The sequence below is a fragment of the Cucumis sativus genome, chromosome 5 (assembly GCF_000004075.3).
Source record: "Cucumis sativus cultivar 9930 chromosome 5, Cucumber_9930_V3, whole genome shotgun sequence".
NCBI classification, from domain to species: domain Eukaryota; kingdom Viridiplantae; phylum Streptophyta; class Magnoliopsida; order Cucurbitales; family Cucurbitaceae; genus Cucumis; species Cucumis sativus.
Genome location: NC_026659.2, coordinates 29,973,995 through 29,998,551, shown reverse-complemented (window position 1 = coordinate 29,998,551; position 24,557 = coordinate 29,973,995). Strand labels below are relative to the sequence as shown.

Below are 24,557 nucleotides of genomic sequence, written 5' to 3'. Positions count from 1 at the left end.
GTAAATAGTGGGTTGTACTTATTTTTGCCATTTTTGTGAAAATAACAAATTTGGTTATAGACCTAATTTCTTAAAACTTATTTTACAAAATATGGAAGAAATCTTAAAATTATTATTTTAGCTACTATATATGTTAAAATCCTAAACCAATTATTAATTTCCTTTTATCATAAATGAATGATATTAGTTTTGATGAAAATAGAGCATTGATTAATAATTAAATATTTAAGAAAAGTTTTAGGAAACTATATTATTCCACGAATTTTTTATAAGGGAAAAAGAAATAGTTTTAGATTGAATTGGAATTTTTGAACAATTAACTATTTTCTCTAAAAAAATGTAATTATGATTATGAAAATAGCAGTACCTTTAAAAAGGTAATAACTATAAATTTAGGTTTTATAAATGTCATTTAATCATTGACATAATAATAGTAATTGTTTTATTTTTAAAACATTATTACACATTAACAATCAATTCAATGCTCATTTGGTATGGTGTCTCATTCAATTAATTTTTGTTCAAATAAACTAGTTTAGTTGTTTAAGATCTATTAAACACTGCATTTTTAGCTTTTTTTTTTAATATTGATTTTGATCTTAAATTTTATGTCTATACTAATTATTATTGAATATGACTTAAAAAATATAATATTTTATTTATAATTAAAAGTAAAAAACATTATAACCTAAAGTTATATTTGAGTTTAGAAATAAACAATCTTACCCAACTTTATCAAAGTTGAGTTCTAACATTAGATTCGATATAATGTATATATGCATCTTAAATTTTCAAATCACTAATAAAATGCACCTTAGAATTTTAATTATGGACTCGTGTAATCTTTTATTTAACTTTTTTACAACATTTGCAATTAAACATTCGCTTTTCAATTCATTTTTATGACACTTATGATAATTATATTATCAACCTAAACATGTATTAGTAAAATGAACACATATATTCACATATTTTTGGTATATAAATTAAATTAGTTAGATCGTTACGTAGAGATCGAGTTAAATTAAATGTACATGAATTTTTGTTTTTCTTAACTCAACTTCTCCCAACCTAATCTTATTGTTTTTTATTCATTTTCACGTGAGTTTAGTTCGACAATAGAATATATATATTGCAAACTTATTTAACAAACTTATTTAAGATTAATTTTCTGCCGATCAAATTCTCTATGTATTTTTCTTATGTCATGATTATTATGAATATATATACACTAAGTTGATCAATTCATTGGTCAATAAAGCTAAGTTGAAAACAACATTTCATTTTCATATTTTGGACTACCAAGTTTTACCATGAATCTTTACTCCTTTGACATATAATTAATTGCAACAAAAATGGGCAATTTTTCATATGAATGGGACAAAATATCCTTCTTATTTACCAAGTTCATTCAAGTTTGTTGAAATTAATTAAAAGGGTCTAGTTTGCTGAATTTCTAAGTTATTTGTTCAACCATTTTATTTGAATAATAGACTATATGTATATATATATATCTTTTATTTTTTTGGATTTTCCTCCAATTTCCAGTTGAGAGATTTTATTTTGATATATATTATTTGTGTTCTTTTTTCTTGGGTGGTAGAAACTATGATTGGAGAAAAATGAGAGAATTTGTAGATTATATATATATTTCAACTCATATCAACCATTTGAACACGTCTGGAAAATTCTTCGTTACTATTCTCTTTTATCTTTCATTCACACGATTCTGCCTCTTTCTATAGTTTTCTACTCATTCTTTTTATTTGGTCTTTTTTAGAGAAATATCGAATTATATTCTAAATTTAAGAATTCATATCAATTGAAACTAATTTAAATCAATACTTTCTAGATTTTTATACAAGTAAATCAATTTAAACTTGACAAACTCTGATTTAAAAAAGTTAATGCATAACTTTGATAAGGATATAAGAATTTTTTATGTGGAAGGGTTTGACGAGAATGAAGTATAGACAATAATAATTTTTCACCTATTTGTTTACTAAGAGTCTAACGTACACTAGAGTCTATTTTTATAGGAGTCTATCGTCGATAAAATTATAGAATTTATAATATTTATCGTTCTTAAAACAAATGTTATTACACACATGATTATTAACTCTAATTCATGAAATATTTTTCTAATTTAACGGATGAGATGTTGGAAGCTTAATGTGTATGTATTTGAACTTTTTCAATGGTAATCTATCTATTCAAATGCATATAAAAGATGTCACAAACTTTGTACGACAACAACTTTTTCGTACGCATTAAATTTGCTAAACTAACAAAAGTAAGCTATAAATTAGAATTTAAAAGGTATGGCTATATTTCATAAACTGTTTCATTTTTTTGTTGTTGTTATATTTGATAATGTAAATCAATTTATTAATTTTTACAAACTATTGTATATATCCTTTCAAAAAGTTTGACCCTTAATAAATAGGCTTTGTCATTTTCTTTCCCATGATAATATATTAAATAGAATGACAATTACATCAGAGGAAAAAGAATTGTCAACAAATCTTTGTTTGAATGTACAAATTTTCAATCAATGATTAAAAAAATCTTAATTGATATATATATTTATTTAATTCTACTCTTTCAAAATGAAAAGAAATGTAACTATGAAGCTGTCTTCTTTCCCAATAAACCCCCTTTATTTTTCAACAATATTTGTGTGTAGAAGATTAGAATCTGAGATGTTGAGTATGTAGAAAACAACACTCAAAACTTTTTTGGTTGAGACCATTTTTCTTTGAATAATATAATTCCTTTTCTCTTTATGCCAAAGTTATGATTTAGTATAGATTGGATCCAAATTCTAATTTTGTCTTTCATCTTTATTTTTTATTCTACCTTATCCCTTCTCCTCTCAAATATTTTCAATCCATTTTTAAATACGATAAATCGAATGAAAATATTTATAAAATATAAAAAAATATCATCATATAATTATCTATTATTTTTGTCTATTTAATTTGTATTATGATAGACACAAATGGAGTTTATTTTATTATATTTGTAAATACTTTAATATATATGGTTACTCAAAATAATTTTTCAATATTTTGTCATAATTTCTCAATTGATAAATGATAAATTAAAATAATGGGAATGAATTACCATTCAATCTTTGTGCAATATATATCTCAAAAATTGTTAATTAGTTTCGTTAATCTTATATTAAATAATAGCTAGGCAGGACGCATTGTAGTCATATTGTAGTTTATAAATTATAAATATTATAAATCAACATCGTACCAACTTACATTAGAATTTTTTGTGACAAGTATTGAAACATAGTGATATAAAGAATCGAAGAAAAGTCGTTTTTCTTGAAGATATCTACATATACGTGTAATATTATAGAAAAGTAATTGAATTGAGAGATCACTAATACAGATTTTATGTTGTTAATTTCATGTTATTTTATAATTGAATAAGAACTATATCATACAAAAGTTTGATTTAAATTTAACTTTATGATTTAATATTCTTACCCAACAATACGGGAAAACTACACCCTACAACTGCCTTTTTCTTTTTTCTTTAATTTTATTTTATGTTTAGTTAACAACGTTATTTTTAAATATAACAAAATGAACTAAAATATTTATAAAATATAACAAAATATTATATACTATCTATGATGGATTGAGGTAGACTACTACCTATATATATCTCGATAGACCAAAATAGTCTATCTCAATCGATCTTGGTCTATCGTCATTTATAACAAATAGATTATGTTAAAATATTTTTAAAATCTTTATTGTTTATAATATTTTTTCAAGTTCGAGTAAAATTTAAGTAGTGAAAAATAATATAAAGGAATTAATGAATTTCTTGTCATACACAAATTTGTAATTTTCTTTCTCTAGATGGAGTTAATAGTCGAAGTTTATTGATGTCACTTACTATGTAAAAGAAATCTTTTCTATATTCTTACTTTAATAATTTTCAAAAAGGAAAAAAATAAAAAGCTCAATCTAATTCTCACTTTTTAAAAAGTTAAGATTATTGTGTGAAATAATTTGATTAGACTATATTGAATAACATCTTCTACATTATTCATGAAGAACACGACTTTGATCATCTCTTTAAAATTTCTTAAATTCCTTTGTAAAAAAGTAGATTGAGAATTTTTTTAATGATGTATCAATGTGTTGGTGAACATAATATGATTCATGTCTTTAATATAAAGTTTCCATCACATAATATGATTTAGTATATAGTTTTGATTTTGTGTTTAGATAAGGCAACGTGTGTGTTAATTAGCTGTGGATAATTAAAGAATGAGTCATATTGCATTAAGAAGAAATAAAATTAAAAGGGATAAAGAAATTTCCTATTTATAAAAAAGAGAAAGGCAAAAAGTAAAAACAAAAGTAGAGATTAGGTCGAATAAAAGGAGAACATATTGGGGTATTGGAGAATCATTAAAGTGATAATCTATGTATACATTCATTAGCATTTTGTCTTTTTTTTTTTCATAATATATGCTAATTAAAACCTCTATTCTGTTTGATCTAAAATATGTATTCTAATCAAATGAGTTGTATATGAGAAATGATCAAATATTAAAATATTATGTCTTTTGGTTTCGTTAGATTCAAATTTATTCAAATTTGTTCGTTTTGTAATTTCAAATATTTAATTTCAATCATCGTATTTTTGGCAAATCTTAAATTCAGCCTTTTAAAGTTAATTGTTATTGAAAGTGATTAATAATCACCATAATTTTAATGCAAATAAACATAAAGAGTAATAAAAAAGTCTACAACAAACCAACTAAATTTAAGATTTATTGAAAGATTGAAAATTGAATTGAAAGTAGATGGACTAAAATTAAACAAACTCTAAAATATGATAATGAAAATGATATTCTAACCTTAATGCAATATTGATGTGATGTGACATATGATTTTGTTTCAATTAGGGTTGACTAGAAAAATAGACGTTTTTTAAAAGTTGAATTAAGTACCTCCTATGTGAAATTTGGAGTTTTCAACATTGATTTCACAGAAGATAATGTACGTTAACTATTGTTGAATTATACTCACTTTAGATTAGATGTAACTTGATTATTAACATATTTAGTTGTTCATCACACTACAAGCATAGCCAAAATTTACCTAATAAATATATCATTTTATTAATCGTTCCATGGATGAATATCATACAATAAAAAACTGAATTCATGGTTCATTTTCTTCAAAAGAAAAGAAGAAATAAGAACATCTTTAGAGATTGAAGGTGGGGAATGTTATTGAAACTCTCCAGATTTCCAACTAATTCTACACCAAATACAAGTTGAAAACTTCGATTCTTTCCTAATCATATTGGAAATCAACATGGACTACTTAAAAATTCAAATTCCTTAGGTGCAGGGTTGAATATTTATCTCATGAGAAGGTAAAATATGACAGACTTTCTAGCTAAATAACTACCACCAATTTGACCCAACAAAAAAAAAAACACAATTGGCCTAAGTTGCACCGACCAAAACTTAAATCTATTATTCATTATTCAATATGGAAAGAAAAAAAGAAAGAAAGAAAAAGGATCATTCTCTCACCTCGTGCAGTTTCCACATCCTCTTAACTCAAAACTATTTCAATTTGGATTGACAAGAAACGTTCAATTTTTTAATGTTTCCCATGAATAAATTTAGCTAGGTGGAGTTGAGTTGGAGCGGATACGATCATAGCACATTGGTCGGTATAAACTATAATGTAGAGAGTTCGAATCCTTTTGTGCCTAAACTAGTCGAAAAAGAAGGAACATTTTTCTCCAAATATAAGAAAAAACCTAACTGCAAATTAACTTTACCAAACTTTATATACATGTATGTAAAAGTATCCCCACAATCATAAATATAAAAAATCATGAATATAAAAAATTAAGATAGATTGTGATACGTCACAATAGATCAAGATAGAAAACTATTACTAATACAACGATATTTTATTATATTTGTGAATATTTTAAAAAGTTATGTCATTTAAAATACTTTTGAAAAGGCACGAGTAAAAGCAACTTATTGAGATTGAAAGCACTGCCTAGTGGTGAAGTTAAGAATTGAAATTTATGTTGTTAAACCATCGTGTCTGTTTAAGTTTTGGTTGAAATTGAGATATTATAAGGGGTTTTCTTTTTCTAAAAAAATGAAATTTTTTGGTTGTTTCAAACACAAGAGGTTGAGCTGGATTGAAATTAAAAATACCGAAATATTTCAGGAGGGAAATGAAAATTATTGACCACCTCCCAAAAATAGGGTAACTAACCTTAAACTACGCATGAAGCCACGTTTTAGATACTCTTTTTTTCTTTTCATTTTTTGGTAGTCATCCGCTGTAATCGTTAGTTATCCAATTTAAGTACAAAATAGTATAGGCTAAAAGAGAAGGCGAGGTGGAGCTTTTGAAGAAAATCTTCAGAAAATAAAGTCGATATTGAAGTGCTTTCCTTCTGCTTTATCTCTTTTTTTTTAAAAAAAATAATAATAGTAAGTACTACGATAAAATTTAAGAAATGATAATAAATCTCATTTCTGGACCCTTTGGTGCTTTTATATCTCAAATAATAGGCTCTGGCTTAAAACACTCCAAAATGCAAACGGAAAAGTTGCTAACTGCTAGACGCAAATAGAAGTCCTAAATAATTTTAATCCAGGCTTACATGTGTAATTTTAAGTAATAATTTTGAAAAGAATTGCTGAATCAACTTATTTATATTAATATAACAAAATGTAAACAGACAGCAGCGACTTTTAGTAATACTTGAAAATATTTCCTTTGCATTTAAAACAATTATCCTAAAAATTATGAAGAATCGTTTCTTGATTTCCAAGAACAAAGTCTCCACTGGGAGGATTGATACCATGAAAACCCACATCTGTTATTATTGAGGCATTCTTTACAACCTTTTCCATTAATAAATGCTACTATAGTAAATAATCCTCCAACACTTATATTGTATTGTACATCTTAAAAGGTGACTTGATGATATAGGTAATGAGCATCCTAGATAGTGTCCTGTAAAAGAGAAAAGCTAGGACGGTTTTCTCTTGGCCAAAATATGTGTACTTGTGTGACGTACTTGTATGTATTTTTCTAACATTAGGAACAACCATAAAAACTTGTACTAACCTCAACTTCCATGGAACAAAGAGAGAAAAAAAAAGTTATTTCAAACCATATACTCGACAGTCTATAAGATGGGAAAATGAAAAGACAAGAACTATAGGTTTTTCTTAAAAGAAAACATTATTATTTACAGTGACTAAACATATAAGGGAGCAGAGGAAAATTGGTTAGATTACCTGGCTTCTGTGGTTGCGTTCAACAAGCTCCCTTCGTTGTTGAACACCAAGGGAAACCCAAGACTAGAACTCAAACTATGGCTGGCTATTTGAAACGGCAATTATTGTTTGGGATAAAAGAATCAGGTTACTTTCCGTTAGTAGAGGAATGTTTATGAAAAGGCCAAAGGTTCGCCAAGCGCTCGAGCACTGCAGCACTTTTGGAGAAGTAGCCGGAGAAGCCGGCCGGAGCAGATGGAGGAGGAAAATCTTCTGCTGGCATTGCAAAAGGACGCATCATTGTTTCCATTTTTTCTAGCGTTAGGCACGATCCCACTTCTTGCAACCTCTCTGGACCCATAATTGGCAGTGTATGTTCCTGATGTAATGACGTTGCTTCATTGTCGTTTTTCTGTCAACCAAGATTCGAACATTAGGGTCAATTTGAATAAAATAGAACACCTTAGGAAATGCCGTCCAAACCCGTTAACACTTGGGGCTCATTTTGATTGGTTATAGAACAATTTTTTTTTTTCAATAAGTCAGTTTTGCTTATAATATTTTAATAAAAATTGTTTAAAATACACATTCCAAAATATTTCAAAAGCTATTTTGAGTAGTTGTCATAGACTTTAATTTTTTCAAAAAGTTTTATTTTCAAAACTAAACATTTGAAAAGTTAAATTAAACGTAACCTTGGTTTTATACCCATCCAAATGAAATTTGTAAAATTATCACTTTGACATTCATAGTCAAATACTGTCATCTCAATTGCATAAGTTAAAGTTGACATTTATACAACTCAGTTATCCTGGTTTGTAAAATAATAAATAACATTAGAATGTGTTCCAATCTTAAAGACCTAGGTATGGCATGACATAATGAGAGTAAGCAGTAAAGTAAAAATATATTGCAGAAGCTTTTCTCCTCATGAAAATTCAACAGTTAGACGTTTGTTATCAGCACCAAAACCAAAGTTATGTTACCTCTAAAGGAGACAGGTCTGCACCACGGCTGAAGGTCATCTCTATGCGGAACCTTTTAGGATCTTCTAAAGCCACCTGCAATTTGAGATCAGTAAATTAGACTCACAAGGAGTTTTTCTTTTTCAATAACAAACACAAACCATGAATTCACGGAGATGAAGAGGGTCGGGTTGGGTGGAGAGGTTCTCAGTGTGCATGATGGACAGGAAGGTCCGACCCTGAATGGACATGGATATGGACTCAAACCACAAGGGTCGCCTGTAAGGTTAGACACCTTTATGACCCTAAACAGTTGATGATGAGTTCGTAAACAACATTTCCATTCCTTGCTTTGAATGACCAATTAAAGAATGTAGCTCACTGTTTTCATAAACAGTCTGATCAAACAAACTAGCATTCTTTACTGATTAACCTAATGCTGTATGCCAATCCTAAGAACAACACCAACGTTGTTGAGGGTTAAACTTTTGTGTGATTGCATCCAAACTTAAGGTTGTTGACTGGAGTAGGTTTTACACTTGCATTTAGGAAACTATTTAAATCTCTAGATCTCATAAGCTAAGACTTGCACAAAATGGTATCGTTTACAGTCAAGATATGGGGTTTCCCGAACACAGCACTCAGAAAAGCCCTCAGGCAAACCAAAACAAGAATCAAAATTCAACTTAACTAACACATTTTACTACACAATTACCTCTGTATTCTCAAACATCCTGAGTACAATATAACTCATATAATCAAGCTCCTTGGTTTTAAGCAAACGTTCCAAAGCATTATGGCAGACAAGACTATCCTCGTCAATAAGAGACTCATCAAGGTTACAGTAACGGATAACGTTCATCAAAGAATGGATATGTGATTCCTGCCATTCGAACAAATAAGGTTTTAAATATGAGCAATATCAAATGCACATACAAAGTGGTGGACAATAATGACCTATATAACACAAAAAACAATTCAGAACAAGCCTTCTATTAAACAGAAAAAACTAACAGTATCAAGAATAGAACCCAACACATAGAAAGCAAAAGTTCGTTACTAGAAGGGTGTAACAAATGAAGAGAACATGAAAAGAAATGAGCTTTAACAACAAAATAGATTACAAGGGTTAGTAACAAAAGGGTGTCAAGTTGGGTGTTCAGTTGAGTTAATTTCCCTCTACAAAAAGAATAATTCATACGAAAGGTAAAGATGAATGATTAGCAAGAAACAACAGTTTTTTAAAAAAAGAAGATTATTTTTCTATTTTCTTATACTTTATTTATTATTTTGGATAAGAAACCTGTGCGTGTATCCTAATGGCAAAAACAGGCAACCTAGGGCAGAGGGCAGAGGGAAGAGAGCAGAGGGCAGGGCGCCTCCCAACCAAAGAAGCTAATTACGAAGTCATTTGATCAGAACTTAACAGGTATATTCCTGGACAAAGATCCTATAGCAATAACTAGGGGAGAAAACAACAGTTCAAACAATCACCTTGGGTCCTTGTTTGCATGTTGACAAAAAAAAGGAAAAAGTAGAATTCAGTCAGTACCATGAAATGTCTACCCTCGTTTGAATCACTAAAAGAATCAATATAGTGATGACCATATATGAAAGTTTCCAACAATGCATGATTTAGTCAAAATGAACTAATATTTTGTAATTACTATACTTACTGATGTAAAATAAAGCCGTGTCCTAACATGGCGTTCAGGAGTCTTTACATTAGCATAACTGAAAAATGTAGGAAAGAAAATGAAACAGTTACGTCAAGCTGGAAGAGTTAAAAAAAGAAGATAAATATATGAAACAATGTCCCCATTATTACTTTGGATCCAAGCGATATTTGGTCTCCTTATCATCATCATCATCTGGGTCTATTGACATTTCACATGGTGTGTTGGACTTTCTATTGTCGTCAGTTTTACTGGAAGGCTTTGATAGATTGTCTGCATCTTTCCTTTCAGTTAACCTTGAATGATCTTGATTACCCTTTGAATCTGCAACTTCAATTGCTTCTTCACGAGCATTCCGAAGATCAATCAAAATTTTCCCCAACAAACGACGAGCAATCTAGCAGCAAAAATAAGAAATTTCTTAATATTAAAAGAATAGGATTTCTTGATATTACTGTTCTCTACTTGATTTTGTATTCAATCACAACTTTTGATTTTATATTCAATCACAACTTTTTGCCAATAATATTAGATCCTACTCCTAAATATTAGAATATTAGTTCCTAACATCAATATAGCTCAACTGTAATTAAAATGTACATATACTCATTTTCTCGTTTTCTGTTGAGGTCACAGGTTCAAATTGTGACACCCATATTTGTTTCTCAATAAATAAATGAATGAATATATAGAGCTAGGATTTGGATCTGAGCATTTTGAAGAAGTTCTTCGCTTAAACTACTGGCAAGCACCCCTTCAGTTGTACAGCAAAGAATTCTGTTAATGCTACAGCAAAATTTCCCTTCCCTCTGATCAATTTTTCTTCTAAAAATAAATAAAGGCTAAATGATACAAAATGCCCATGAACTTCGAACTTCCAAAATACCCTTGAATTTCCAAAGGAAGTTCAAAAAATGCTGTAACCATTAGTTTTCAATCAAAATCATGAGTATTTTAGAACAAAAATACACTTGAACTTTCAAAGTTACAGAAATACTCTTGAACTAAAAAAAGTTTAAAAAATAACCTAGCGTTAGTATATGAATAGAAATAGTTAATACCCTCTTACTCCCCTTTTTGTTAATTGCTCGACATTTGTTTATTGAAATAAAAAAAACTTCCCACCCCCATTAGTTTATATAGGCTATCAATAATGAGAAGAGAATAATGGAAGCACCAATGGATCTTAGAATTTAAATGTGTCAACAAGATTGTACATTAGTAGTTGAATGGAGTTAATAGCAAATACATTTTTTTGTGTGTTTGTCTATTGATCATTTTATGAAGTTTTGTGGTATTATTATTATATGTTTCAACTTAATGTTTTTGTTTTTGTTTCGGTTGATTGTTGAGAAAATTGGTATAAGAATTAGACAAATAGAAGAAAAATGAGAGTACCTATAAGGAAATACAAATGAAGATATCTGTATAATATTTTTTAGAATTGATTCTTTCCAAACTCAAGAAAACTTCAAACAAATTGATCTCCATACTGACTATGGAAGTATTTTTTAACTCTTTTTTTAAAAAAAAATTAGAGTTATTTTTAGATTATGCGCGGCTAACAATTGTCAGGAACATTCTCTAACCTGTACAAATATTCTTAGCGTATGATCCCAAAATAAAAAAAAGTACACAGAAACATAAGAAACAGAAGCTAACCTTTGAGCCAATCTTCAGTTTCTGCTTTGGATTTATTCCATACTCATTTGGTATGACCCCGTCTGCAAGTAACTGCAAACAAATGGATCGATTACCTTAGCTAATGTAGTCAGACCATAAAAATGAATACTGAGACAATGTAAGACAGCATTGGTTAAGGAATAAAATGGGTTGGATAAAACTAAAAACCATACTCTTGACCAAGAGGTCAGAGGTTTGAAACCTCCCACCCCAACACGTTGATGTAATCTCTTGTTGAGATTGTTTTATGTTTTTTATAAGTTCTTGGTAGCTTTATGTTATTCTTTAAGGTTCTTGTAACTAGTTTTATCTCCGTGGCTTTTGCCATTAGTTTGGTAGCTTGTCTTGTATAAATTATGATCTCTTCGTTAGTTGCCAAGATTAGTTAGTCTAGGTGTCAATTATATTTTCCAGCCCCTTTATCTAATTAAAGGGGGCCTTCATTAATGAAATCATCTGGAATTTATTTGGAACTTTGTTCTCTCTGTCGGCTGCATTAGTTGTTCAATTCAAAAACTACAAACTCATCAACAAAACTTCTGAAAAAAAAATTAGTCTGGCATTAAATGAAATCAACAAATTCCTTGAGTCAAGTTTGAAATAGCACTTCTATTTATTGGTTTGGTTTGACATGCAATACCCATTCCTCGAGACACAGTTGTATATATATGAGACCCAAAATAATAGTAAATTCTAGCACAAGATTATGATTTTAAAATCATCACAATTTTAGATCATGCTGTAGTGCTTTGAAGTGGTCGATGGTTTACTCGATAACCGAAGTATGAAAAGTTAACACTCAGAATGTACTGTTTGCACTTTGCAGGAACTGTACCTGAGCAACTTGGAAGAGCTCATCCAAACCTTCCAGATTAAGATGGGCATTGTGTAAGAGGTCGTATCTGTGAGTCAAACAAGAAACGTACTCAGAAGGAGATACGGTATAATTGGAAATAAAAACTCCACGTAAATAGCCAGATGCAATTTTCTTCATCTTATCTTTATTTACGTTTGTATACTACAAGTATGAGAAGTAATATGAAAAGGGAAGGATGTAAATTAGGAACCAAATTCATCTCACCATACTTTATTGAGTATTCATATAAATTATCCAAAAATATCAACCATCAAGTCTGCAAACCTTGTCTGATTACATTATAAGATATAGTGATATATGTTATTGAGAATCTAAGCATTGAAGCATGGGTAACATGAAAAACATTCAGCATGAAACAGATGAATTGCCCTGTGTTGGATTTCAACAAATATACAGTATGCAATCTGTGCTTTTTATCCCCCTCAACAGAAAAAAAGAAGTTGGAAGAAAATTAAGTCATCTGCTTCCTATACACCAAAGGTCACGAGAATGAGAAGTATACTTTCAGTCTTTCACTAAAAACTGTTACAAAACTTAACTCTTCATTAATGAAACATATCTTGAACTTCTACAGAACCTGAAGGTGATGTTATTTACTAAAAAAATATTCCTGCCACACTATTTCTTAACGACTTATACATGACAGAAGCAGGTGCTGTACAGTAGCTACTACTTAACAGCAAAATAGGAAGAAACAGAAAAGAAACTTACTTGCAAGAATCATAAACATCAGGGATTTGTGTTATATCAAAGCGACTGCAAGATATTTTGAAACAATAGTTAAAATGATATCCACGTAATAGCAATATTTTCATATGATATTAAATAATTCTGGCCTAAGCAATCATTGTGAAGTTCATAAAACAGTATGGGACAAAAGGAATGGCAGAATAATTTCAAACTGCATTATTCTTTTCTCCATGTTCTTGCTTCACAACTAATAAGGATATCTAACATTAACAAATGGTTAGAGCCAGTTCTTACTCTTTCCGTTCGTTATACAGGTCTCTTTCAAGTTTTTTCCAGCGAGCATACATGAGAAGAAATCCCTCACTGCCACAAGGTAATCCGGCAGCAATACGATCGATATCAATATTGGTCTTACCAAGTGCCTTTGCTTGATCATAAGGTAGAATTATGTCGTACAAACTTTTCTCAGTAATCTCTTCATCTTCATCTTTAGCAAGGCATCTTACTTGTTCAGTAACCTTTTTAGTCAACTTTACCTAGAAGACAGCAAGCAACGCTGTTCTTACAATTTTACAATTTTACAGCTTAAAAACATGGTCAATCGCAAGCACGGTTGTTCTTGCTTATGGTTGAAAAGTTCTACCAATCTTTTTCTATACAAAATGGACAATGATAACAGAAGAGGATAGATACTACATATATTACAGAAATAATAATTACCAGTTTGGGTAGAAGGTCAAAGGCATTGGACGGCAGTCCTGCTCCATCAGTCATCCACGGGGATTCAGCTGAACCATTGCTATGGGTTATCTTTCCACGCGATGTAATGATCTCATTCAACCTTGCCTTTGTAACACATGGAAGAAAACCATATAAATCACAATCACAAAAAACTAGAATGTGGAACTAAACCAGTACCTTTCTTTGATGAGAAAATCAAAATATTAAGCAATTACCTTGGCTTCCTCCATCTCAGTACTGGCATTGTCAAGTCCGTCCAACATAGAGGAATCCTTACTAACAAGGGAAACCTTCAACGAGATGACATTATGAGCTAGATACTCCAAAATAGTAATAGCCATTCAAAACTGCAATGAGAGAAAGGTACAAACCAGAATTGGTGTTAATTGACCTTCAAGGTCGAGGAGACCTTTGGCAAATGCAGCTGCAGACATCTGCAAATGGATATTATCCAGACAACCGACATGTGAAGAACAGGTTGGTCAAAGCTAAACAATTTGGATGCAGGAAAAAGGTTGAAAATAAATGAAATTAACATAAATGTTTCTGGGGAGAAACAAAAGATCCACTTCGATCACTTAACCAAGATTAATATTGAGTTTTTGTGGGAAGAAATAATAATAATACATACACACAATAAATCTTTGGTATATTAATGAGTGTCAGAGTCAGCTTATGCGCACCTCGACTAATTTCATGAGACATAAATAATAAAATAGAAAAAAAAACAAAAGAAACAAGTCTACTGATACTGAAGGCAATACATACAAAATTTACAACTTTCAGTAGTAATATACCTGAACCCGACCCTCGTCAGAGCTATATATTTTTAGATCATGCCTATATGTGCTGTGGAGGCGAAGCAAACCTGTCCCTTCACCTGAATGAGAGTAGAAAACAATTAAGAGGACCACATAAATACAAAAGTTATTGCTTTCAAGTTTAAGAAAAACGCAGATGAGTAAAGACTCAAGATTATCTCACAAATTGCAGTAAAAGGTGGCTCAAGCCAATACAACGCTCATAGTGTTTTCAATAATCATTGATTTAAGTTCAATAAAATACACGTAATTCATATGTTTACTTTAGATCAACAACAATAATTTTCCTGACATGGTCCACCGACTCCACTACATATAAAAATATTTATAAATCTAACCTGGATACATGTTGTTCCGAAAATATCTTCCAAGTTCTTCAGCCTTTAAAGAAATGAAACAGACACAGAAGTGATGAAACTACATCCAGAATTTTTTTACATGAATGAAAGTCAAATCGCATGCTAGGAACGAAACTGAGAATTAAAACCTGTTTTCGACCAGCGTGTGTAAGAACACCCCCATATTTAAGGACCATGAGAGCTTCCACAGGCCGTTCTTCCTCTTCACCATTATTTTTTGTTACTTTAACCCATTTCAGTGGCTTCAGCTGAACCTTCCTATAGATACCAGAGAAATGTCCACCCTGGGAAAAGCGGGAAAAAAACACAGCATGAAAATGAGGGAGAAGATGTGATTTGTATAATATGACAGAAAATAATAATTGAAAATTGTGCGTTAAGGGTTGGGGTATGCCATAGATATCTTGTACTATAGAGAAGGTAAAGCAGTAAAGAACACATGGCAAATTCTAAAAAAGTAGGAAACGTGTTTGTAGAGAATACTTTTTCTTAAAGAACATATAAAAATGGATTGTGATTGCTGAGCAACACAGTAAGTGGAATGGACTTCCCTTCACAACTTTCAATCTTTCTGATGGATTTCTACGGTTGAGTTGAATTGTGGGGCTCTGTTTCTATGGCTGGCCATAATAAGATAAGTGATGGATTGGGTTTATTTTCTCAAACACTTCTCACCAATTTTTTAGGTTAACGTGCCCACATGTCCCCAATATTCGTACATGATGGACATAAAGTGTTAGAAATTTAGAAATAGAAAAGGAAAAGTTAAACATTTTTTGTGTGTATCACACTCGTGGCTGGAGAGGGTAGTCCAAATGATTAATTTTCATTCTACAGACCATTTTAGTTACTGCTGGTAACCAAGTATTTGCACTGCCTAATGTAAACAACAAGATTCTTTGAACTTCGCATTCTTACAAGTGAATAACTTCACAAGTCATATGATGGTTGCATCCTAAAACAACTTGATGGAGAGGGGCTTTGAAATTAAGATGGGATCTCAAACAAAAGTTGATAGACGTGTGTGATACTACTAATGAAAACAAACCCTGCTTTAGTTGACTCCTTTTGGTGGGGGCAATGCCGTTTGTATTAGTTGGGGCACCAGTCCATCTGAAATATGCGAGGGGGTAAAAAGAGAAGTCAGGGAGAGTTACTGAGAGTTATAGTTTTTGTGATGGGAGGGTGGTCAGTATATATAATAATGTTTAAGGAGTATTTAGGGTTATGCTTTTTGTATTAGGAAGTTAATCAGAAGAAGGAAGAGAACCAGCTCTCTATGATCGGCTGGGATTGTAAGCCTTAGGGCTATATCGTTATATCAATACCAATAGTAGTAAGAAATACCTTACAGTATTCTTTGATTTCTCCTAAACGAGAGATGGGATTTTCTCATTAACAGTATAAAAACAAGTACTGGTAACTTATAAGCATAAAATTAAACAAACAAAACGAAACCTCCTCAAGCACTGCTTTAACTTGACGAAGCTTCTCTGCATGTTCAAAGTCCTCTGCCTCACTATCACTTTCTCGATCTGGTCTATAATTTGCAAACAGTCCACAAATAACTAAGAATTTATATCAACGTCATTATCTTGACAAGTAAATTTATCATGATGTTGGTTTTACATTTTCCTTCTTACAAAAATGGTAAACACGTATATAGAAAATAAACTGCAGTAGAATGCATGTTCCATTACATAAAACCTCGAAATAAAAAAGATCTCCAGTTTGCAATATTTGAATCATGTTGAATAGATGATTGGTAATGGAAAATGGCACTCAATTTCAGTGAATGATTTGATACATCGAGAAGAACAGTTGAATATATCATACTAACCATTCATGATAAAACAAAGAGAAACACTTGCTAAATTTCCAAAATAAAGTCCTCATGAAGTTAAATGATTGCAGACTTATACCTAGTGCGAGGTACAAGCATTCTGGTTGCATCTAAGAGATCCTGCAACTGCACAGCACTTTTTAACTTTGTCTGCAAAGATAAATTGGGTTCAGTGTCAAAAAGTTTTGTTTAGTTGGACAAAAGCGAAATATGATATTAGAAGATATAAGTAAAAGTATAATTTCCTCAGATCTTGGGCGCCCCCCATTATACTTCAACATTAAGTTGAGCAACTTCTCCTCCGTAACCTTCAACTTCACCTTCTGTTTGGGAGTTCTATCTCCACTGGCCATATAAAGTGGAACTTATGTTATAATCTTAGAGGTAAAGAACTGATACATTACATGGAGAGAAATCAAAGTAATGTAACATACTGCCGTATGATAGCAATTACACATCGTAATTCCTCAGACTGGCCAAATGTGCCAATAATACCACTTCCTTGACGAGTTAATCCTTCAGAGACCTGAATTTGTTCGTTGACTTTCCATGGCAAAGTAGGAGGAATAGCTGAAGAAAGATGCGGAGCTTTTGCATCTAAAAACATCTTTCGGAGAAGACAAGCGGCGTCATCGTAATACCTATGGTTACACCACTTATTAGTTACTATTAGTTAACTATTTGCAAAAACAAAAATTATTTTCACTACTTGGGTGGTAAAGTTACAATTCATCTACAGTTGCCAAATATTAGTTAGTTCACTATTTGAGCATTCTGCTTCACCTATAGCCAAATTACTAAACACCTAAGAAGCACGGACATAAACACAACGTGACAATATGCCAATTTGAAAAGAAAACGAGAACAAGGGACACATTGGGGATACACTCTTTATTATGATTATTTTTTTCAGAATATATACAAATTTAACCAAATGCACACCTCTAAAAAAAGACGATTACAAGAGATGAAATGTTTAGGTACTTGGGTCCCATAAAAGGTTGAACCATTTTCTCTTGAAAAAAATCCCATACGTGTCCAGGAGGTGTCCTAAACGTGTCCCACATGTCTGAAATTACAAACAAATAAATAAAGTAGCATACATAAATTTGTGTATAAGACACGTATACGAAGGTGACCTAAAACATCCTCTTTGTTTATCGAATGAGGATGTTTTTTATTCCAAGGGGCAATTTGAGGACATAAATCACGCTCAATTTGCAGTTCCCAATTTTTCTCCACTCTTGATAAGATTTGTTTTGATGTAAGAAAAATTTATGACCAAAATCCAAGCTTCTACCAAAAAGCTTCTGCTTAACAGAGAAACAATGTTATTCTAAGGGAGAATCCACCACCCTTATTTTGTTATATTTTTTGACAAGAAAATAACTTTCATTATCTATCAAAAGGAAGAAACAGTTCATGGTTACAACCTCTAAGAGTGAGAGAACCATAAAAACACCAACAAGAACAAGAAAAAGGAACCAAAAGCAAAAGTTACCAGAGCCAAAAACACTAAAAAGAAAAACCAAAATACTACAGCCTAAAACCAGTCAACCAAAAGGAAAAATTACAAGGACAAAAGCAAGCCACCAACAAGCCCTGACAAAGGGAAGAAAACAAAAGGTTCGACAGGAACTGCAACTGAAACTGACCAATGTAACCAAAGTTTGTAAAGAGAAATCCACAAATATATAGAGGGAGGACACCAGGAAGAGGCCTTGAGGCAAGCTGCTTTAGCCATGACATATGTTGGCAATGGAAAATCCTCTAGAAATCAGTAAGGAAGGTTTTGATTGCATTAAACCACTAAAGATAGCCTTTGAAGACAAAGTTGGACCAACGAGTAATTGCTGAACATTATCCCTAAAAAAAATTCATAAAATTGAAAAACGTACTTATTCGATAAACAAAGAGGACTAGTAAGAGAGGAACTTTTGTTGGACAAATTATGCTTCTAACTTCTTGGGACTTTTGGACTTCCCGAGAGCTGTATAAAATTCTTTATCTATAGGAGAAGGTGATAACAAATGATGAGTTGAAGACTTACTGAAAATGCACCTGAAAAGACCCCTATACTCTGAGTCTCAATTGAAGAGAGAGACATCTCAGTAATGACTAAAAATCATCAGTTTAATTCGGAAGAAATATTCCACAAGAGAGAATTAGATTAAAGACATTTTCTCTTAGATTTATGGTTGGCACAAGAGCTACCACAAACTTCTGAGAGGATTTAGGGATTGGTGAAGTCTACTCCCTCTATAACTGCCCCAAACACGTTTGCCTTGTCTACTTGAGAAATTCTTCCACCCAAACTTTGGGATCGTGGTCAGAGAAGAAATATTTTGGATGATGGTTCTTTTCCTTTTTCTTTTTTTAAGTAACAATTTCATTCATTGATGAATGAAATATATTTTGGATGATAAACTAGAAGGATGGATTTCTCTCTCCTTGTTGGTTTCTACTTTATATTTCAAGGATGAGACAGATGGTGGTTGAACAAACAGTGCCTTCCCCTACCACTCTATCGTCATGAGCTTAGCCATAAAAAGAAACTTGCATAACAAACCATAACCACTCTTTTTCCAAATCAATTTGGCATGGAAATAGTCAAGACTCCAAAGGTAGAAATTTTATTTTTGTGGGAATTTGCCTATGGTGGTATTAACAGTGTAACCTTATTTAAAGAACTTCCCTTTTGCTACATTTGTTCAGGATGATGCTCAGTCTGCCCTAGGAGAAAGAAACTACAATGATATCCTCAATTCATAAAAGCGTATTTTGGATTTGTGGCTTTTTCTATATACGTGAGTGTTCGAGCCAGCTTACGCCCATCTCGACTTATCTCACAGGACAACCCGCTGATCCTACAACATTTGAATATAAAGGAAACTCATAGGAAATTAATTCTTAGGTAGGTGCCCACTATGGATTGAACCCATGACCTAATTTTAGATTTGTGGCTTGAAAGAACCAAAGTCTTCAACAAAGAAGAAAAGCCACTTGGCTATTTCTTGGACTATGTTATGCAACTGGAATGTCCCTTCTAGTACTTACCAGCTTTTTGCAAAAAATTGAAAGAGTTCTATCTTTGGCCTGAGGCTTGTCTTTTCTCCCCTAGTTGCATACTAACAATGAAACTAACTTATGTTGTAAGATCTATACCATGCAACTGCTGTGCTATATATTCATTTTTCAAAGTTATAACCTCTGATACAGTACAACCTATAGAATAGATCCTGTTCAAGAGAGGTGGTAAGGTGTAAGCTTTCGTTGCACTCCTTCAGCGCTTTTATTTGGAAAAATATGGGAGAAAAGAATTTAAAATTAATTGGATGAGTTGTGGAACACAGCAACATTTTTGCTCCCTGTTGGTGAACCTTGTTCTAAGATTTCTGTACTTCTGACACGTTTACAAAAAGGAGCCATTTTTAAGGGCACTTGGTCGAGAGCGATTCCTTCCTTACCCATAAAAAATCTTCTCTCAAACAAGTTCAACTGTTAGATCACAACTCGGAATAATCTTTAGCCCTTTACCCTGGTTATTATAAGATTTAAAAATTAATGCAACAGTGTGGCAGGTTGTAAATAGAAGTAAAAGAATTTCTAAGAAAGCCAAACCAATTGAAAATTTAGGTTGAAGTATAACATTAATTCTCAAAATTTACTTGAAGTGAGATAAAAAAACATGAAGCAAGACAAACCAACGAAATGTATATGAATGTTGAATTACTTGTGAGAATTTTTAACAAAACTCCATCCATTTACATCACAAACATATGAGCGACCTTCACACCGTAGAAGATCAAACCCACAAACCTGCAAAAATAAAGTAAAAATAGAATGAGATATTAACATGTACACCGACAATTAATTTAAGGAAGAAGTAACAGATGAAACATCAATTGTGGCCATGCAGCTCAACGTAGTACGAGTTTATTGTAAGCGAAGCTAATTCATCTTCTTTTCTTGTCATAACACAGCTTTCATTGAAGAAAAAAATTTGATATTGGAAGAGTACAATAGGCAAGTATAAACCAACCCCCAAAAGCAACCAAACTATCGAGCAAGATAAATTCAAACAAATAATGACAAAAGTTCTTACAATCGGAAGCTAAAAGTGAGGTATGGAACTACAGGAGCTAGTTTTTGTAAAAATATAACTAAGTCTCAACTATAGACATTTTTTAAGGAATGAAATGAGTTACTCAAATAAGCGATTCAACCATCCATACTTCAAAGCTTAATAAAATATTCACTTAAAAAGTATAAAAGGAGATGAAATTAAAAAATTGAAAATTAATCTACACTTAGTGTCTGTGGGGTAATATTTTTGTTTCTTGTTTCTTTTTATTGCTTCTTATTTCCTGTTTCCTTGTTATTAAATTAAAAAGAAAACGCAAACTACACTTGGAGACATTTTTTTTATTTCTTGTCTTTTCCTTTTTATTGAAATAAAAAAAATTGAAATTTCATCGCTCCTTGTCCTCATGAAATTTTAAATTAAAAATGATAGAGTTTACAAGAAGTTGAATTTTTAATATTAAATATACAAAATAAATTATATTGAATTTATTTTGTAGATATTTTAGAAGAAAATGGAAAATAATGCTTTAGTTTGTTGTTTTTCAAGAAAAAATGTTTTTTCCATACAAAATTTCTACACAATTTTAAAAACATTTACCCGTGAACTGTTACCAAATTATTTAATTTAACAAAATCAAGAAAGGGAAAGTATGGTAAATGGCAAAATTTTAGAATATATCAATGATAGACATTGATACAAAATATATCAAATGTCTGTCGTTTATAGATTCTAAAATTTTGCTATATTTTGGTTCGCTTTGCTATATTTGAAAAGGCCGTTAGGAAACAACCAACAAACTACTATATACTTAGGTTGTTCAAGCAAGTGAGTTGAGCTGTTGAACAATATGAACAGTTTTCATTATATAAAGCAGTTAGAGAGAGAGGGCCAAAAAGAGAGATAATATCGATTATTTCAATGATCAAAATTCATTTAACGTACCGCTTGCCTAAATGCACGACAAACATCTCTAGCCATTTGCTTTTCGGCAGGAGTCAATAGTACAGGATATCTCACCTGAAAAAGTAAGGATATATGGTATCGAAACCCTTTTCTTCAGTAACATAAAAATATATATACAGCTATATAGCTATAGATAAAATGATCGTGGATGTAATGCTAGCTTAAACACCTCTTATGACATCAATCAACTTAATACGACTTCTACTTGACTCAACAATGATTTTTCCTCTTATTTTATAACAAAACTGTTCACGGACAAAAAGAGTAATAATAATAAAGAAAAAAACCAACAACCTCCTAAAAGGGAAAGAAAAAAAATAAAGTGAAGTACAGAGGAGCCGAAGAGATCATAGAAAAATCTCCGCAAGGAAAAATTGATCTATAACCGCAATAAATACAAATATCAACATGTAGAGCTCTTCAAGATGAAGGCATCAAAATGATAATATCCCATTTCCTAAGACCATCTGAAGCTTTCTCCATCCCTTGGAAGATTCCCACGTCTTTAGAACCAAATAATCCATAAAGCATCCTTAACTGGAAGTAAGGAGACCAGCGCCAGCCAAATGAGATATAGTAAAAGTCTCCAATTGGCTGCAAGGATTGAAGTATAGTAATTTATTATATTCAACTTGTGAAGTTCTCCAAGATGAAAAATTAACATCATCAGGAGCTTTTTCATCCTTGAGAAGATTCCAATATTTCACTCCAACTAAATAACCCACGAGGCTGCACTAAATCCACTGAATCGGAAAACTTTTCCTTCACAATTGAAAGGAATACTTCCATACAAAGTTGATCAAAGAACTCCATAACCGTTAAATGAAACAATCAGACCAAACTTTCCCATTTGTTTTTGTTAGGTCTTAGGAAGTAAATGAAAATATGGTTAAGATGCTGTCCATCCTTCTTGTAGGGAAGCAACATTTCAAAGAGAAAGCAGAGCTAGGCTTTATTTTAGCTTCCTCGATGTCAAACACACATATATTAAAAGCAGAAAAAGAAAATAGATACCAAGTTACGTGAAAACCCAGTTACTGGAAGAAAAACCACAATCTGACTTTCTTATTATTATTTCTTACGAGCAAAAGATACAAAGTGAAAAAATAAATAGACAACAAGCTAATGATATAAAAAGGAAAGAAAGAATAAATCTTTTCTTAGGCCAAGACTACTAATTCTAACACTTCCCCTCAAGTCGGGACGTAGATATCAATGAGACCCAACTTGCTAACACATGAATCAAAGCTCTATCTGAGAAGCCTCTTGGAGAAAACATCAACCTGTTGGCTTGAGGGAATGCAAGGAATGCATATGCTACCATTGTTCAGTCTTTCTTTAATAAAGTATCGATCAATCTCTACATGTTCAGTTATATTATGATGAACTGAATTGTTGGTGATGCTAATAGTTGCCTTATTATCACAAAATAATTTAATCGGCACCTCATAGTCCTAACAAAGTCCAAATAAAACCTTATGATGCCAAATTTCCTCGCATATCTCCAAACTTATAGCTCTATACTCATCTCCAGCATACTTCTGACTACAACCTCTTGCTTCTTACTCCTCTAGGTTATGAGATTGCCCCAAACAAAGGTACAATAACCAGAGGTGGATTTCCTGTCAACAATGGACTCTGCTCAGTTAGAATCAGTAAAGGCCTCAAGCTCTCATGTCGGTCTTCCTGACCATCAAATATCAACCCTTTACCAGAAGTTGTTTTTAAGTACCTAAAAATTATGTTAACTGCCTCCATTTGTTCCTCAAAGGGAGCTTGCATGAATTATTTAACAGCACTAACAACATAGAAAATATCCGGTCTAGTATGTGACAAGTAAATCAACTTTTCCACGAGATGTTGTGAAAGCTCTTAACTGTGAGGATAAACTTTCATAGGAAGCATAGTCATAACGTCACGAGAAGGATCATACTTATCAAGATTACCTGAATGATCTTGTTCAATCTCATTACCACCAGTTTCTGCTCTAACCTCAGTCTCATCAACGTTGTCCTTTTCTTCCATATCTTTAGGAACAGCAATATCGAACATGTCATTCTCACTCATTTTAATGTCTAACACATGAGTTAATAGGATTAATCATACCTTGATCTTGTGGACGTTCAAAGTCTTGGACAAGAGTCAGCAAATCAGTATGAGACCCAATTTCCTTTCTGAGAGCGGCTCCTATAGTAGGTTTTCCATGTAACTTGGTTTATAGGTAGGATCATGGGATGAGGATCAAAATCAGGTAAGGTAGCAAGAGTAGAACTGGCAATCTCCAAGGGACGGTTAAACTCTTCACTCACATTCTTCCCTTGAAGACGGCTAACGGGAAGGAAAGGTTGATCCTCACGAAAGGTGACATCCATAGTGACAAAATATTTACAAGAAGGATGATAGAAACATTTATAGCCCCGGTTGATGAAGGGGATACCCAACAAACACACGCTTGAGCCAGCGGGGTGAATTAGGTCTGGTTAGGGGCAAAGTTATGAACATAGGATGTACACCCAAATACACAAGGGGGAACCTAGGGGGTAGAG

At 31.9% G+C, this 24,557-nt stretch overlaps 1 protein-coding gene across 2 annotated transcripts in view; it reads right to left on the bottom strand.

Moving 5' to 3' along the window:
• Nucleotides 1-6,882: 6,882 nt before the first annotated feature.
• LOC101210866 (inositol hexakisphosphate and diphosphoinositol-pentakisphosphate kinase VIP2) overlaps nucleotides 6,883-24,557 on the bottom strand; it is a 30,201-nt gene continuing 12,526 nt past the window's right edge. For both annotated transcript variants that reach the window (XM_011657684.2, XM_011657685.2), the window contains exons 11-31: nucleotides 21,991-22,065; nucleotides 20,695-20,780; nucleotides 17,396-17,602; nucleotides 17,207-17,306; nucleotides 17,041-17,111; nucleotides 16,577-16,658; nucleotides 15,247-15,402; nucleotides 15,098-15,140; nucleotides 14,736-14,818; nucleotides 14,310-14,372; nucleotides 14,154-14,228; nucleotides 13,918-14,043; nucleotides 13,492-13,733; nucleotides 13,219-13,263; nucleotides 12,466-12,532; nucleotides 11,610-11,681; nucleotides 10,100-10,344; nucleotides 9,948-10,005; nucleotides 8,987-9,154; nucleotides 8,293-8,367; nucleotides 6,883-7,718 (exon numbers count right to left, since the gene is read on the bottom strand). In XM_011657684.2, the coding sequence (XP_011655986.1) occupies nucleotides 7,455-7,718; nucleotides 8,293-8,367; nucleotides 8,987-9,154; nucleotides 9,948-10,005; nucleotides 10,100-10,344; nucleotides 11,610-11,681; nucleotides 12,466-12,532; nucleotides 13,219-13,263; nucleotides 13,492-13,733; nucleotides 13,918-14,043; nucleotides 14,154-14,228; nucleotides 14,310-14,372; nucleotides 14,736-14,818; nucleotides 15,098-15,140; nucleotides 15,247-15,402; nucleotides 16,577-16,658; nucleotides 17,041-17,111; nucleotides 17,207-17,306; nucleotides 17,396-17,602; nucleotides 20,695-20,780; nucleotides 21,991-22,065 (2,403 nt within the window). In that variant the 3' untranslated portion in view covers nucleotides 6,883-7,454. The remainder of the gene's footprint in view (nucleotides 7,719-8,292; nucleotides 8,368-8,986; nucleotides 9,155-9,947; nucleotides 10,006-10,099; nucleotides 10,345-11,609; nucleotides 11,682-12,465; nucleotides 12,533-13,218; nucleotides 13,264-13,491; nucleotides 13,734-13,917; nucleotides 14,044-14,153; nucleotides 14,229-14,309; nucleotides 14,373-14,735; nucleotides 14,819-15,097; nucleotides 15,141-15,246; nucleotides 15,403-16,576; nucleotides 16,659-17,040; nucleotides 17,112-17,206; nucleotides 17,307-17,395; nucleotides 17,603-20,694; nucleotides 20,781-21,990; nucleotides 22,066-24,557) is intronic.